This window comes from Halyomorpha halys, unplaced genomic scaffold (assembly GCF_000696795.3).
Source record: "Halyomorpha halys isolate HHAL.00 unplaced genomic scaffold, Hhal_1.1 Scaffold890.1, whole genome shotgun sequence".
In the NCBI taxonomy this organism is placed as follows: Eukaryota; Metazoa; Arthropoda; class Insecta; order Hemiptera; family Pentatomidae; genus Halyomorpha; species Halyomorpha halys.
Window position 1 is genome coordinate 530,162 of NW_027106803.1, and position 17,023 is coordinate 547,184.

The window sequence follows — 17,023 nt, forward strand, 5'->3', positions numbered from 1 at the left end:
AGTTTTATTGTCATTTTCATAATTTATCGAACTATTTTATTTTTATCTGAAAGGCCTTTTTATTTTTACTTGTATATTTTGTTTATGTTAGTTTTTAGTTTTTAAAATGTTGAAATTGAACCAAATAAATGTTTAATCCGAGCCAGTTTGTTTTTAGTTCATTTTAAAGCCTTCCAACAAAAAGACATAGTCGATTTGAGGAGGCTTTACCAATACCATTTAATTTAAACATTTTGAAGAGTGATTGTATTGTATTATAATTATCTGAGGGTTGTTAATAAATCAGGATTTAACCTAGAGGGTTTTCTACTTAAACTTCTAGAGTTTTAAGACACCCTTTTAAAAGGTTTCAATTATTATTATAATAGTTAAATTTTTTTTCCTTAAAATTGATTTTCCTATAATAAACTTTTCGGTGAGGCATTAACATCAAATAGGAAATTATAGCGCATAAGGCTATTTCATTCCATATTTAAATGTTTTTAGTGCACATTCTGTAACCTATTTAATAAATTTCAATAATGCTCTGTGATTAATGTGTTTCATCAGACAACAGCTCTCAAACTGAATCAAGTTCATAGAAGGTTTTGGGATTTTCAATTTTAGTAAAATGTTAATCAAGCATACTTTTTAGCAGGAATCACTTTTGAAATTTGTGTCTGTGCTATTTTTTAAAATTATAAATATATAATAGATCTAGACACCATCTTTCGAGTCCCGGTTATTCTAAGAAATATATTCGATAAAGCAGCTTGCTAATCCAAAAATAGACGGCATCTGATTGAATATTGAAATACCAATGTGTATAAATGATGAGCCAGTGTGAGGACATTAGCCCTAAAGATGGCTGCCTGGCATTCCGCTGGTCATTAATACTAAGTAGAAATATGCAAAAAATCTTGAATACCATAAAATACGAATTAAAAATCTATTAATTGTCCAATCAATTGAATTAAGAACTATTTAAAACTGACAGACGATTTTAACAAAGGAGGTGGATAAGGGATCTCCTTTATTAACCTTAAATTTGAATAAAAGCAGAGAGGTATTTTTGTAGTTAATCTACTAACTAGAATTTCAATTGGTTTTTACTGGTTGATAAGATAAATATTTGATTTACTGAGTATTCGATTGTCACATTGGAACCCAACATTACTCTTGACTAGCAGAGCACCATGGTTTCACTCCCAATAAATAAGCGATGTTATAGTAAGTTTCATACACATGATAAGTAGATTCATAAGAAAGAATATGCGATTAAAATTCAAAGAAAAAAAAACGATCGACAGCTAAAAAACTAATTGACAACAAGTGGCGTTAAATTGTCCAAGACTGCACGGGAGTCTTCCTCGATGTTGAACAAGCTTTTGATCGAATCTGGCATCCAGGTCTGCTCTATAAACTTCGTCAATTCCTCCCCCAACATATTTCCTTATAATCCGCTCCTACCTCACTGATAGAACCTTTAAAGTAAATCATAACCTAGCCTACTCATCTCTCTTTTCTCAGTCCGCCGGTGTTCCTCAAGGTAGTATCTTAGGTCCCATTCTTTATACGGTTTATACAGCTGACATCCTAACACAGTGCTAACAACATACGCTGATGACACATGTATACTTTCTGTAAACAACGACCCAACTAATGCATCACAAACACTACAGGCACACATAACATCTATTGAAGAATGGTGTAAAAACTGGAGAATCAAAATAAATCCTGACAAATCCCACCAGATCACCTTTACTCTCCGTCGTAAACCTCTGCCCTCCTGTCCTACAGTATCCTTTCTAGATACACCACTAATGCCTGTTGAACAGATTCGATACTTAGGACTCCATCTTGACAAGAGACTTACTTGGAATCCACACACAAGACTGAAACGACAAGAAACTGCTCGTAGATTCCGATTGCTACAACACTTACTTGACAAACGCTCTAAACTTCCCATTCACTACAAAAAATTAGTATACACTACAATAATCAGACCAATTTGGACATATGGAATTGAGCTCTGGGGCTCCACCAAACCATCAAATTCTTCCCGCATCCAATCGTTACAATCCAAAATCCTACGTAAAATCCTTGATGCTCCTTATTACGTCACAAATAAACTCATTCATAAAGACCTTACACATCCCATTCGTTGCAGATTTGACCCAAAACAGATATGCGTCTTTTTATTCCAAACTCCTTAACCATCCTAACCCATTAATTCTTAATCTTTCATCCTTAACAATCCCTGATAATCCTCCAAGGCGTCTGAAAAGAAGATGGCCACGGGACCTTCTAGTTTAAATTAATGTTTGAAGTACCACCAATGGGTGGTTCCTTCTCAAGATTTCAAGTGTATATGAAACATACAACACGTTTACCTATTGTATTATTTTGTACAGTTGTAAATTAAAATAAATAAATAATTAAAAAAAAAAATTGTCCAAGATATCTCGACAAACGACTGACATGGAATCCTCACACAAGACTGAAAAGACAGGAAACTGCTCGTCGATTTCGACTATTACAACATTTACTAGACAAACGGTCTAAATTGCCAATCGATTACAAAAGACTGATCTATATGACTATTATAAGGCCTATCTGGACATACGGAGTTGAGCTTTGGGGCTCCACTACCGAATCCAGTCCTTACAATCCAAAATCCTTCGTAAAAGCTTTAATGCTCCTTACTTTGTCTCAAATCAAGTCATCCATCATGACCTTAATGTCCCATATGTTGCCGATTTGGCCAAAAGCAGTTACCATTCCTTCCATGGAAAACTCCCCAACCACACAAATCCACTTATTTCTAACCTGGCTTCTCCTTCATTACCTAATAATCCTCCTAGACGTCTGAAAAGAAAATGGCCTCGAGATCTTCTCCTCTAGAAATGTTATTGGAGTTCTATCAATGGGTAGATTCTCCACATGTTTGTATCATGTCACTATGTCACCTACAGCAAATTTACTTGTTGTATATATGTCATACAGTTGTATATAACAATAAAGAAATGATTAAAAAAAAAAAATTGTCCAAGGGAAACCATTCTTTTCCTAAGTCATCTCAAACCTTATTCCAGAAATACAGTTCAAGAAGAAGGTGATAGTTACAATACTAAAGAACATTTTCTTTAAAATACTGCTCCGCCCTTATGAATCTAGGATACTGCTGTATAACCTAAAACCTTCCTCAATAAACGGTTTATCTTAAACCAAAAGGAATTTTTTTCAAATAATAAAAATTCATTCACATTGAATCGTTTTATTTCTTGGTCATCTATGCTATTAATTCGAGAACCACTTCCACGTTTTGGCACATTCATTGTCAAACCTAGTTCCGATCTAAATCATCAATGAATTTTGGATTTTAGGATTCTTCATTAGACCACTATCATTTTTCCGACTTGCCATTTTTAAAATCAAGGTGATACATCATAAGCTAAAGATATTTGGCATTGCTGACTTACGCATAAAGTTGTGAGGCTCGTTTCGTTACTAATTGGTAAATCGTAAATTTGGTGTTTCAGTGGTCAAGGGCAAACACATCATTGTAAGCAAGCAGTGTTTCATACGTTCACATAAAAAAATAATATAAACCATGCTGAAACTTGTCAACTTAAATGGTCCAGTTATTGATAAAATTTTTATTGGTTTTAAATTTCCACTAAAACAAGGTTGGTATCGTTTCAGAAATCATCAGGTATTTCTTTTGTAAATATATATTTCTAATGTCGACAAAACCTTGCTAGTCATGTGTTAGTTTTTTTTTTTCAGCTTTTAGGCCAGGCCATAACATCCTAAACCAATGTTTTTCGGGCTCAACTTCATTTGTACAAAAAAAAAAAGTTACAATATTTCATCTTTTATATTACCGAAAACACGAAGATGAACTATAACTTAGAAGGAGGAGAAATAAAAATGCTAAAAGGTCTAGATTGTAAATATGAATGAATGTAATCAAAGTAGATGGTGAGTCGGTCGGAATTTTCTTTTTTAACAACTGTCTTTTTTTAGTCCTCTAGTTGTCAGGAGTCATTTTAAAACCGTGATTTATTTTTTTTCAATTTTTCTAACTCGATTCATGAAAGTAGACGAAACTGGGGTCGCTGTGAAATAATTAAATTTATTTATTTATCACCCTACCCTGCCGATTAGACAATACACCCATATTTCGCAGCAGTGGGTACAACTCAATTGCTGCATATGACAAAGATTACTTAGCTGTGCACACAGCGTGCTCTTGCTACAAAATAAATCTTGCTCTTCTACTGAGGCCTTGCTGGTGTAGCTTATTCTCTCCTACCCAGGGAGAAGTGAGTAGAGCCCACAGCCTCCTTCCACCCATACACGAAGGTCTTGTAGTGCGGGTAGTTTTCTTTCATCATCAGCTCAGGAAAATCGCTCTCCGTCAGAACATAGAGTCCTGTTTCCCTCATCATATTGGCTCTCAGTACTTCATAGGCGGTACAGGCAAGTACGGGGTGCTCGGCGGTCTCTGGAACCTGACAAATTGGGCATTGATGATCGATGTTTATGCACATGAATATGGAAATTTTATGTAACGATGATATATATTTCGAGCTAAAAATATATTTCAACAGTGCAACCACGAAACTGCAGTGATGTTCCCAAGAAAAGAAAGCTGCAATGCGTAAACTAAAATCTTATATTAATATCAAAATATGTTTATGAAGTAATTTAATTTTAAAAAATTGATTGAACAAAATTTTAATTTTGATTAAATTAATAATTCATTTTTTTAATTCCAGGGGGGGGGTGAATCTGGCCCTCCCTGGATAGGCCCATGCCATTGGATATTAATTAATTAATATACTCTTGATTAAGTGATCTATTGGATTTTGGTTTACGCATTGCAGCTTTCTTTTCTTGTGAACGTCATTGCAGTTTCGTGGGTGCACTGTTGAAAGATATTTTTAGCTTGAAATATAAATTATCGTTACATAAAATTTCCATATTCATGTTTACGGTGCTGATTAGTTTGTAGCAAGAACTGAGTTGCGTGTGAATGTTCTGTAAGATAAGAAAAACTGCGTCTTAAATCGAATATCCTTATTAATTCTATTTTATTTCGAAAGAAATTACGTATAGACTTTGTATAAAGATACTCATTTTCAAAAATCTTAAATCTTGCCTTTGATATACCTCACGTTTAATTAACAACCGGTTCGTTAGTTTCCTTCCATAAGCTCATGTACAACTTCCAATAGTTAACGCCCTGAAAGGACCGAACCCTTGAACTGCATTACGAAGATCCTCCAGTCGCTAGTTAACAGATGGGCTTGATTTTACCCAATTAATTTACAAAGCCCAGAAATGATGTGCTTACTGCTATACAACAGATTAGTTTGTATGTTAAGTTTTCTTTTGTTGAATAAAAATACTGTGAATTGTTATATAATATTTGAATTGTTTTAAATCTTTCCTTGCCACGTTTTCCATTTGGACTGACTTATTTGTCTATTTAGCTTGACCTCATTCAACTTTATTTCTCCATGATTCTTTTCTGCTTCGGTTCTTACATTAGCCAGTTCCCTCTCTATGGCCTCAATTTCCTTAATCTAATCCAAAGGGTTAAATAAGTTAGTTTTATTAATTAACCGACTAAGACAAAGCCAAATGGGTAATGTGTACAGGAGTGTCACATAACCTTCTCATTATTAGCTTCGTAACAATGTTTTAGTAAACAGTTCAACCAAAAGTTTCATGACTCAATATTCAAAAATGACAAAAATATTCACCGAGATCTTGTAACAATTAGACTTCACAATACTGAAATTAATTTTGTTAAATCTGTCCGTCTATTTTTTGGGGGTCTGTTTTGAACGAGCTCCACAACCGATTTTGAAGTTCGATATCTAAAGTTACTCAGTAATACTCAGTTTTTTTTTTCAAACGATTTGAGTTAAAAATATTGAAATAATATTTTAATATATATCGTAACCTTCTTAAAATATTGTGTTCTCCTAGGAACAGTGTAGTAGATATAGCCAGCACATTTAACCTTCGGGTAACCTTTAACATAACATTTAGTGGTTGAGGAACCTATTAACGATTACATTGCGTATTGTTAAGTCTAAGTTATTGTATTTACATGCAGAGACATCGCCATTAGTTTCTGAAATATAGAAATTAAATATTAAATATAAAGTTTAAATAATATTTAATTTGCTATTATAATATACTATAATAAATAAACACTACAATCATGTTGAAGGAATTGGTATAAATAAACTTGTGTAGAAAATTGAATACGTAGTGTTATATGTCCATTAAAAGACACTGAAGGAAGTTTTTCCCTTCCTTTACACACATAATTGACAGTTGTTTAGTAAAAAAAGTCATCAGGAACTTCTAATAATGTCTTAGGCACTATATATATTTTTATAGCTGCAAGTAGGTCAATGTTATATAGTTATACTCAAGAAATATAATAAATTTAGGTGATCTTTGTCAGATTAGATTAGACATAATTGGGGCAGAACATCATTCAGATGCGATGAAAATTTATCAAAATTCCAGTTAAAGGCAATCGTTTTAAACATGAAATGTCAATACATGAAAATCTAAATAGGTTATAATAAAAAAATGATTTGAAAGAGACGGTCGTGGCTGTGGTCAAAAGAAAGAAAATCAACTATTTAATTATTTTCTGCTGATGTTTTGATCTACATTGTAGGTCTTAATTAAAGCTACAATAAAAAAAATACAAAGATGGTATAGTCAATGTAAGTGTAGTAATATAATATCAGTGTCATTATATGTCAGTATATTTATGTAGTAATATAAAAAAATATATACCTCTGGTAAATAAGAAATAATTTTATTTCATAAAAAAACAGACTGCAGAAATAACCATATCATATTCTCATATTTTTTCTAAGAGGTCGAATATTATTTCATTTTTCCTTAAACATATTATTGTATTGCTAGTAATGTCTACAAAACAAAAATGAAACTTGGTTTAAAAGTCGAGTGCCTTTCTCTAAACTCAACGACTCTTGTAATTATATTCAGACCCATGTAACATTTGAACGAAACTTGAAACTCTTTTGAAAACATATTAATACTGTTTCCTTAAGTTTATATATGCAAATGCAAGAGCATTCTGTATGGTGACAATTCACAGTTACATGGGTCTGAATATAATTGGCAAGAGTCTATGCGTTTAGAGAAAAGCACGCGACTTCTAAACCAAGTTTTATTTTTTTTTGTATACATTACTAGCAATACAATAATATGTTTAAGGAAATATGCAATAATATTCTACCTCTTAGAAAAAATATGAGAATATGATATGGTTATTATTGCATTTTTCCTTAAACATATTATTGTATTGCTAGTAATGTCTACAAAAAAAATGAAACTTGGTTTAAAAGTCGAGTACCTTTCTCTAAACGCAACGACTCTTGGTAATTATATACAGATTATGGTAATAATTTACAGTTACATGGGTCTGAATATAATTGCCAAGAGTCGTTGCGTTTAGAGAAGGGCACGCGACTTCTAAACCAAGTTTCATTTCCTTTTTTTTTTTTTTATAGACATCACTAACAATACAATAATATGTTTAAAAAAAAATTGAATAATATTCCACCTCTTAGAAACAATAGGAGAATAAGATATGGTTATTTCCGCAGTCGGTTTTTTTTTTAATTATTTTTTTTATATCAGAGATATTTTTTTCTTTTTTAGAGGTAAAAAAAAAATATTTTTAATAGGGAAGTTAAAAGTAAAACCTAAACTTCTTGTCTGGTATTCTGATAAATATCTATTTATGTATATACAGAATAAGCTTAATATTTTTTTCAAATACTCTTTTGGACATCAGAAATATAATTCAACATCATATTCACAATTTGAATTTAATGTATTTTAATTTACTCCTTCATTATAAAGGTTTTTGGTATTTGTGCTGATTGTATACCATTTTTCACTTTCCAACTACTGAGTTTTATTGTGATTTGTTACCAAGTTTTGTATTTATAAAAAAAGAAAGCTTCCGAAATTTAATAGCAGATTGCGAAATAATTCTAATCGATCATTTCCTGATTTTAACAAAAATGTTAGATAGTTATCTTGAATGTTTCAATTAATTAACGAAAGATTCTATGATTAGTATAATTCAACAAAAAACAGCTCTTAATAAATAATATATATACATTTTTTTTTTTTGTGTGTGTGTGTGTGTGTGTGTGTGTGTGATAACGGTTTTGCTGTCATTGTGCACTCTGACACTTTTAAGGGACTAAAAAATAGAGATAATGGTGTAAACAAAAACAAAAAATTGTTAAATCAATCGAAATCAAAATTGTTTGGCATAAATCGAAATGTGCAACTATATATTGTAATGACAATAAAAATCCATTAACCAGTTTGAAATAGGGTAAAAACTGTGAGAGTTGCTGGTTTTGTGAGAATGTTGGAAATGAACATTTGTTTGAAACTCATAATTACCGTAAACATTCTCGCAAGGCAAGTTCTTTAGGAATCTAGATCGGAAATAATGTCTTGAGGGAGCCGTGGTATCGTGGAAGAGGACTAATGGCCCAGTTGCGTGGTGGTCAAGGAAGGTTCAAAGACTCGGTTCGATCGGCGCGTTCAGCGCCTGCCCACCGGTCAGTCGTGCCTCAGGCATGGAGGATGGAGGTGGTTGACCAACTCGAATCCGGGTTGCCGGACTACGGCTCCAACCAGCTTCAAGAAGAAGAGACGTCCAAGATACAGAAACAATCCTACAGCCTCCCGTCCAGCGATGATGTCTTCATCAATAGTCTCGACGCCAAGCTTAAAAACCTCGAAAAGGAGAAGAAAAAAAAGAAGAAGAGTATGCGATCTGTCTCCTTCGAAAACCGGCCGATGTTTATCACCACTGTCAAGACCGGTATCTTTCTCGATCCTCCGCCAGAGTTGGCTGCAATCCTCGGCTACTCCAAGAGCTCTAACGCTTCCTCAGGGAGTACGGGCTCTCAGAAATCGGGAGTAGATGTCATGTACTCTTTTTCCAGTCAACCGAGAGTGCTGAACAATAATAGACCCAAGCCAAAGGTGAACAACGAGCGGCAGCAGGAGGTGAATATCGAAAAACAGAAGGCCAAGAACAACCTACGGACGAAGAGAGATCTTGCGGCGGTCGTTAACGCCAATCTTGCAAATCAGCCTAAGAAGTGAGTTCTGTTTATCCTTAAATCTTTTCATAACTTAAATTATGATTGTATATTCGCACTGAAAACAGCTTAGTGTTCATTTCTTAATTCCACCATGAGGAAAGGATAATAGGATCTTATCCTTTTAAACCAGCAGTATACAGAGAATACAATGAAAACATATTTTAAAGCTTTATTAATATTAAACAGCATATTTTAAATAATCTCTATATCATTAAATCAGATCTTGTCGTTCTACATGTATTACGCCATGTTGTCTTAATATTGTTTTTGCTTCGAGGACTATTCAAATATTTAAAAAATAAAAATGTTTGCAGGGACAAGTTTGGTTAGAACTTATATCCTAGCAAAATTAAGAGCGTCCAAATAAAAATACTGAATGAATAAAGATGTAGAGACGATTTTAGCTGTTCCAAACTAGAACGGTTAGTTGGTTAATTATTTTAACATTTATTATCGAGTTAAACTATTCTTTATAATTGATTATAAATTGTGATTAAAATTATGTACAATTTATACTGGGATATTAAATCTAAGGAATTTATATTAGTAAAAACGTATAAATATTTCTTTGTATTCCTTCTACGTAATACCCCCATTAATATCGTTGTACATTGTGGATCAGTGACCGATGATATTTAACGGAAAATATCGCAATTATCTTAAATATAACGGAGTTACTTTACCTTGTAATAAACCATGTATATAAAAAAAAAAGTTTCAAAGTAACTAAAATAATAATTAGTAGAAACAACGGAAGACACGATTAAACAACTACAAATTCCAAACACTTACATTCAGACACTTAGACATGATCCTTGAACTCTGGTATACATTAAGAACACGCTTATATAACTAAATATGTTTTATAGAATAATGATTTGGGTTCTGCACACTAAAGGAATAAAAAAATGACTTCAAAGACTTAAGCCGAAGTACCCATTAACACTCAGCCAGCATTTTTTGAACTTAAATCTATAAAAATTTACGAGTTTGTAAAGCAGGCACGGGTGCCTGATTCGATCTAAAGCCTGTTTCACATCGAAAAAACTCCCGCGCTGTACATTCCGCGCTACAAGGAATTGAGACAACGTCCACCACACAATGGCATTGCTGAATAGTGGAGTGAGATGTTCGAAATCAAAACTGGTGATCTATGAAGCACTTAAAGTGTAAAACCACAATACCAGAATGAGAACTAGCATAGGTTAAGAAGCAACTGCTGTCATTTAACTTTTTTTTCTGATCTAGAAAGAAAATAATAATAACGAATAAATATATACAAATAAAAAAAGGAATGTATATAAGTTGGATAATTGTGTTTCTTAGCAGTTAGGTTATTGAACGATAATGCAAAAGTTTTATAAAGGATAATTACGCTGGTTCCTGGAAACGTACTTTGCTCTGTGTACAATTCCGTGGAAAGAGTTGAGTTCCACAACATGGTTCTTAGAACTAGATTGTATAATAATAAATGTTTAACATGACGAAAAAAATATTATGATGAATGTGATAAAATAAATTTGTTACTATATAAAATAAATGGTTAATCTTTGCACAAACACAAAATTAGATTTAGATAAATTAGACATTTAAAAACTAGAGATTTCATCTTTGTTAGGCTATTTCCATAAGGATAAGACCTAGGTGATTATATATAATAAATACCACTTGATTGTACATTGATATGGCTAGGTGCATCAAATTCTTAATCCAACGTAACACAGCATTTACATCTTAATATAATAATAAATTTAAGGGTATCTAAATGATTAGTAAAGTATTATTTCTATGATACGTTCATAATCAATCATATCATCTGAATAATTTCTGAAGTTCTTACTAGTTTCCCCTGTTGAATGAAGAAGTCGTTAACAACGCTTCATGCCATTATTAATGGTAATTTACAACTAATTTATTCAGGAATAGAACTGTTCAAAAGTTTTCCTTTTGTGTCGTTTACGATCGCCAATGAGCCGTGTCGATTCTTTTGACGAATTTTGAGATTTCTGTCTGAATTATTTCAGACAGAAATCTCAAAATTCGTGAATAAATGTATGTATGCTTGTTTATATGTATGGACAAGCTCGGCAATACTGTCAAAGGCGTGAGCAAGGCAAACATTACAATCATAACAATGACTATTAATTTCGGGTAGATGAACATTCCTGTCATACGGCTAAGTACATCTGAGTGACGGTAAAAATACAAGAAAGTCTTTTTGTTACACGTTTCAGGCATATAAATGTTTACACCCTTGAAATTATTTTTACAAATAGTTAATAATTGTAAAGTTATTTTTTTTCTATATCTTTCAAATTTAAAAGCATTAGCTCTGTGTTTTCATTTGTTAGTACAATAGCATAATTATCGTTGGTATATTTAGTTCATTACTTTTAAAATCCCGAATTTGAGAGTTTCATTATATGAGCCTTTGAGAGCAAGAGAGAGGTGTAAGTCATTCTGTTAGTACAATAAATATAAACAAAAAATAATTATTTAATTAGTTACTGAATTATTTAAAATGGTTAGAAATAGTCGAAAACGTTCATGATTGACTAGTTTTGACAGAAAATGGTGTTATTTCTTTCTATAAACTGTATCTCAAAATTCCAGGTTTGATACACTATTCTTGCTCTTAACAGCTCATATATTCAATTCGAGAGAAATGGTTCGTCCATATATTAGATTATTTACATGTTTAATGATAATTACATGTTTTATCCACAAATTAGATTATCTACATGTTTATATAAAGGTGTATCATCCCTGAATAAACTGTGTCTGAAATCTGTGTTAAAAATAATAAAATAAAGTTCCACTTTTATTTTATTTTTATGAATTTATTACTTCACCATAACTTTTGACTCAATTAGATTTTTGCCATCTTAGCTGATTAAATAAAATTAGTTTACTCTAGAATACATTTCAACATGGAATTTGATCAATTATGAATATTAAGATAAAATTGATAGGGCAAACTACCTTACTAACATTTGGGATTAACCAATTTAGAATTTTAGTCTATAAACTTGAGACACTTTCTCTTCTTAAATTCATTGATTTCGTTCTTTAACTCTGAAAATACTTTAGAAAAAATTATTACTAAATTTATGTTTTTCCGATTGTTTTAAAATTTTCAATATGAATTTTCTTTGTTGTCTAAATTCACAAATGTTTAAAACCCTCCAAATATTTGAAATAAAAATTGCTTTAAAATTGTATAAAACATAAAATATAATGTCAAAAAAAGGGTGTACCAGGTTTGGAAAAAATATGTAATGTATAAATCAAGTACTTACAGCTTAATTTTTTATATTTTTAAACCAAACAATATTAGATTTAAAATAATGCACTTAAATCTGACAAATGAACTTACTAGTTTAAAATATTATAAACAATTTTTTTCTTCTACTTTTTAGTGTCGTTTTGAGATTTGAATGCATTCCTTTCTATCTTTTATAGCTTTAATAGACCCTAGTTGATTTTTGAACGGGCCATATCGAGAGCATTATCATAATTTAGGATATCGACGAACATTGCATTTGAAAATTTAAAAATGTATGTAATACTGAATAATTTTGTGTTAAGTGACATAATATATTGATTTTTTTTTTTTTTATGTTCTCATTAATTTACCAAAATTTAAATATATACATCTGATTGAGGAGTTTTTTTTTTTGTTTTTTTTATGGAAAGTTAATATACCCAATATGAATTTGGTGAATTAATTAATAGAATGGTGAATTAATAGAAGATTATTAATTTAATAATTATGAGAGATAGTTGACCGTGGATGATAAATGAGGAGAAGATGGTTGGGGGTGCGGTCAATGAAACACAAATAAGTATGACTAACTTATTTTAATGTGCCGACGTTTCGGCTAGAGTTTCTAGCCTTCTTCAGGGCTGCTCGCTGAAAGGTTGAGCACCTAATTAGGTTGAGCACCTACGATTAGGTGCTCAACCTTTCAGCGAGCAGCCCTGAAGAAGGCTAGAAACTCTAGCCGAAACGTCGGCACATTAAAATAAGTTAGTCATACTTATTTGTGTTTCATTGACCGCACCCCCAACCATCTTCTCCTCATTTATTAATTTAAGTTAGTATATTCATTTCCCAAAAGTAGAGATTTTTCAACAAATGAAAATACTACATATAAAACTTGATTACTTTATTTGAAAAAATTATAATTTTCCCTATCAAATAGGGGCTTAAAAATATTTTTTCAATAAAAATTAAACTTATCTACAACCAATGCTCCGATATTAATTTTTTAATAATAATTTTCTAAAACTGGATGTACTTTTGTTCGAAAACTTCACATGTGTACATATATAGGAAGTTTTATTTAGCATATATAAATTCCGTTTGAATTCTTAAATAATTTCAAATGTTACATTTCTGTAAGGTTGTTCATTTTTCTCATAAACATTTATAATTTTAATCAACTTTCAGATTTTGTATTCTCACATTTTGATGATTATGATGATGATAATGATTGAGACCTGTATACGTACATATGTAGCTATTTATTTTATATGAAAGTTCTTTCCCTGTTATTTCGGGACATATCAAAAACAAATAAAAAATAGTGACGTTCTACATCCAAATTAAGAAAATTAGGTTATCAAAGTTATATGCTTATTACCAATCAAATGTCGTCACATATTAAATAAATAAGAATTAATACATCTTTAATCTAACTGATGAGATTAAAGACTACAGTTAATTCCATAGATATTTATTTAATACCTAGGGTCTCATTTTTTTCTTGTCTGCATAACAAAATGTCATTATGTCACCTGCCATTTTCCCAGTCAAGTTTTGAAATTAATTAATAGTTACCATTATTAAATATGTGACCTTTTTTTTAAAAATTAATCAAATGTCTTAGTGAGTTTTATTTCGTTTCATGCTTTATAAGTCTATCTCTTAGTGAGAACACATAACAAAAACATATAGGGCAGAAGAGGAGTTAATGGGAGAATCACACCCAGATTCCAGTTATGAACACGGTGACGCGGTGATAAGGATGCGCTGGGATCTCAAAGAGCTTCCAGCTGCTCTATCCCTCTACCCCTCTACCCCTTGGACTACATAAGAAGTAGGATCACTCTGGCTCTAAATGACTCGTATCAGGGGCAGGGGGTATTGGTCTCAGATAACCAGCAGCATTGATCACTTATAAAGGATAATTTTGGATATCTTGAAATATACATATCCTGCGTGTAGTCAGCAAAGCAGAATGGCGATAGTTCAGCTGATGACGCTGCTGGAGGGATGAAAGCATGTAAAACAGTTAGCAGTGGGGAAACCCCTCAATTGGAAGACTATTACTGTCATGGGATCAAGAGTATGGTGACCGTAGAACCTCAGAACATTTGAGGATCTGTGGAGACTCAAAAAGATGAAAGAGGTTCCACCGAGACAACCCTTGGAACAACCCCAAAAGCCGCTACCGCTAGTTCACGCCTGGAATTTAATTTTTCAGATCAACTATGGTATTTAGCGAGCATATCGCATCACAAAAATTTTTATTCAATTTTAATTAAAATTTAATCAATCTAAAGATTATTGCTGAAATCTTTCTACTCACACACTGTAACTTATGGAAAAATGGTATAATTTAAAACTAAATTCATTCCAAAATAATACATCCTGGTTTCCTTCATACCCAGCTATACATATAGCATACCTCCTATATGTACGTACTAAATACTAATTAAAATCTTTTCAGGAGGGTACGAAAAAAAAATCCAAAATAATACTGATATGCATATACCTACCTATATGTACGTATTAAATTACTTATTTCCTCAGGGGGTTACGAAAAAAAAAATCAAAATAATAATCTGTTGCATGTAAAGAGAATAATGAGACACTACTTTGAATTGGACTTCAGGAAATATAACGGGAAAAGAATGATCAGTATAAATTGAAGGAGTCATTAATAAATATAAACAAAAAGTAAATTAAGCCAGAAAATGCTTTTGCCTGAGAATTTAGGAAATTAGAAAGAGGTTTAGGAATGCAACAGTGTGAAAGTGGTTGGAGATATATTTGTCAAAACATTTGGTTACATAGATACATCCCTTCTTAAAAGCCAAATAATAAACAAAACATTTACTTCCTCTTAAAATGAAAGCTACAGCAATACCTAATCATTATAAATGTCAAAGAATAAATTCAACTTATAAAAAGTAATAAGCTGAAAAAGGAATAATAGATGGGGTGTCCGTGCGTGTCTCCTTCCTCCAGCTCTCTCTACTTTGCAGCATTGCCTGAGATAGATGGCAGTAAACCCACCATATAAATTTCGGCAACTGGTTAGTAATCTCAAGATTGATTTCGAATTCACCTTAGTTGGAGTACCTAATTTTGAATCGAACAATTGTTAGAACTTTTTAAACAGTCACAAGGTGGATTTGAAGAGACATTCATTGGATGATCATTATCCACATGCCCAAGTGATTGATTTATGCTCAACAAAGATAAGAGATGTGTATATTTGACAACAGTTATTCAATGATTACATCATCATCGCCAGAATACACACTTTATCTCATAATACAGGGTTCCCCAGCCTTACAGTATATCCTTGAATAGATGGATCTATAACTGATGAAGATAGGACATCGATAGGTGTGCACTCGCCTGCCATTGCTTCGTGTATCATCACTCCAAGGCCAACCCTATCTGATGGCCACATTACAGAAAGCATTGCCTGGTTGTAAATGTATGGTCATTTATCACATTCTCTTGATGATCTTTACACAGTCCATGACATTAATCTCTTTTTTTATGTTTCAGCAAACATCTTTTAGTTATTGCTGACCGAAAATTATCGATTGACTGTCGGAGATAATCAATTTGTTTTTCTAATTCATTCCGTATTTTACTCCAATATTCGAAAAAATATAGCATATTGTTATCTGTTAACTAAATAGGAATAATATTAAGGAAGTTCAGTTTTTTCTTTTACTTCACATTGAAAGATTTAAGATTCCCACACTGTTCTACAATTAACATATAAGGTACAAGGTAAAGGAAATTAGTCAAAGTGAGAAGATATTTTTAGACCGTTCAGAAATTCCTTCTTATTTTGAAAAACCCACTTTAGTCGTCCTAATGGAATAGATTCTCGCGGAAAATAAGATATGAAGAAAAGAAAATTTATTTGCACATAGTTCAAGAAGTATACATTTTACAATAAATTATGTAATAAATTTTTCAAATAGTTTAATAGCAAAAATACAGAATATTAAACTTACATTAGTGTGGAGAAGCTCGATTATTCACACTAATATTTGAAAGATAAAAAAAATATCAAGACATCGGGCCATTATTAGCGAAAATATAACATATGTAACCACCTTAAAAAAAAAATTTCACTGGTCCGGTAATCCAGTTATAATTGAAGGGGTAAGTGGGTAAAGAGGCTATGTAATATTATCAATTCAATCTTTAGTGTGGATGAAGGAGGTAGGTACCTATCTGATAGTTCTAGAGCCAGGAAGAAAAAAGATTATTTCACCCCAATTTATGATGACTTTAATGAAAACTATGTATAATTAATAGTCAAAACTGATGAATCTGCCAAGTATAGGAAGGGGAAATAAAAAATGGCTGCTATTTCAAAACGTTAAAAAAAAATAATTTTTTACTCAGAGCTCTCTATCTTTAAAATTACCAACAACACTAGAACACGTAAGAGAACATTATTTAAAAAAGTGTAAACTTTCTGAAATATTAGCCCTAAAAGAGCTATTTACGTCCAATAGTTCTCGAGATATAGCTTTTTAAAGAGCAAAATTTCTTTAAAATCTACTGAAAGATTAGTAGT

The 17,023-nt window shown here is 31.8% G+C and overlaps 1 protein-coding gene across 1 annotated transcript; it reads left to right on the forward strand.

The window, feature by feature from the left end:
* Positions 1 to 8,556: 8,556 nt before the first annotated feature.
* Positions 8,557 to 9,179, forward strand: LOC106686854 (radial spoke head protein 3 homolog B; the record flags this gene model as incomplete). The annotated part of the gene is given in 1 exon segment (XM_014430424.3): positions 8,557 to 9,179. A coding segment is annotated over 1 exon segment (623 nt), but the record flags the coding sequence as incomplete, so codon positions are not given.
* Positions 9,180 to 17,023: the final 7,844 nt, after the last annotated feature.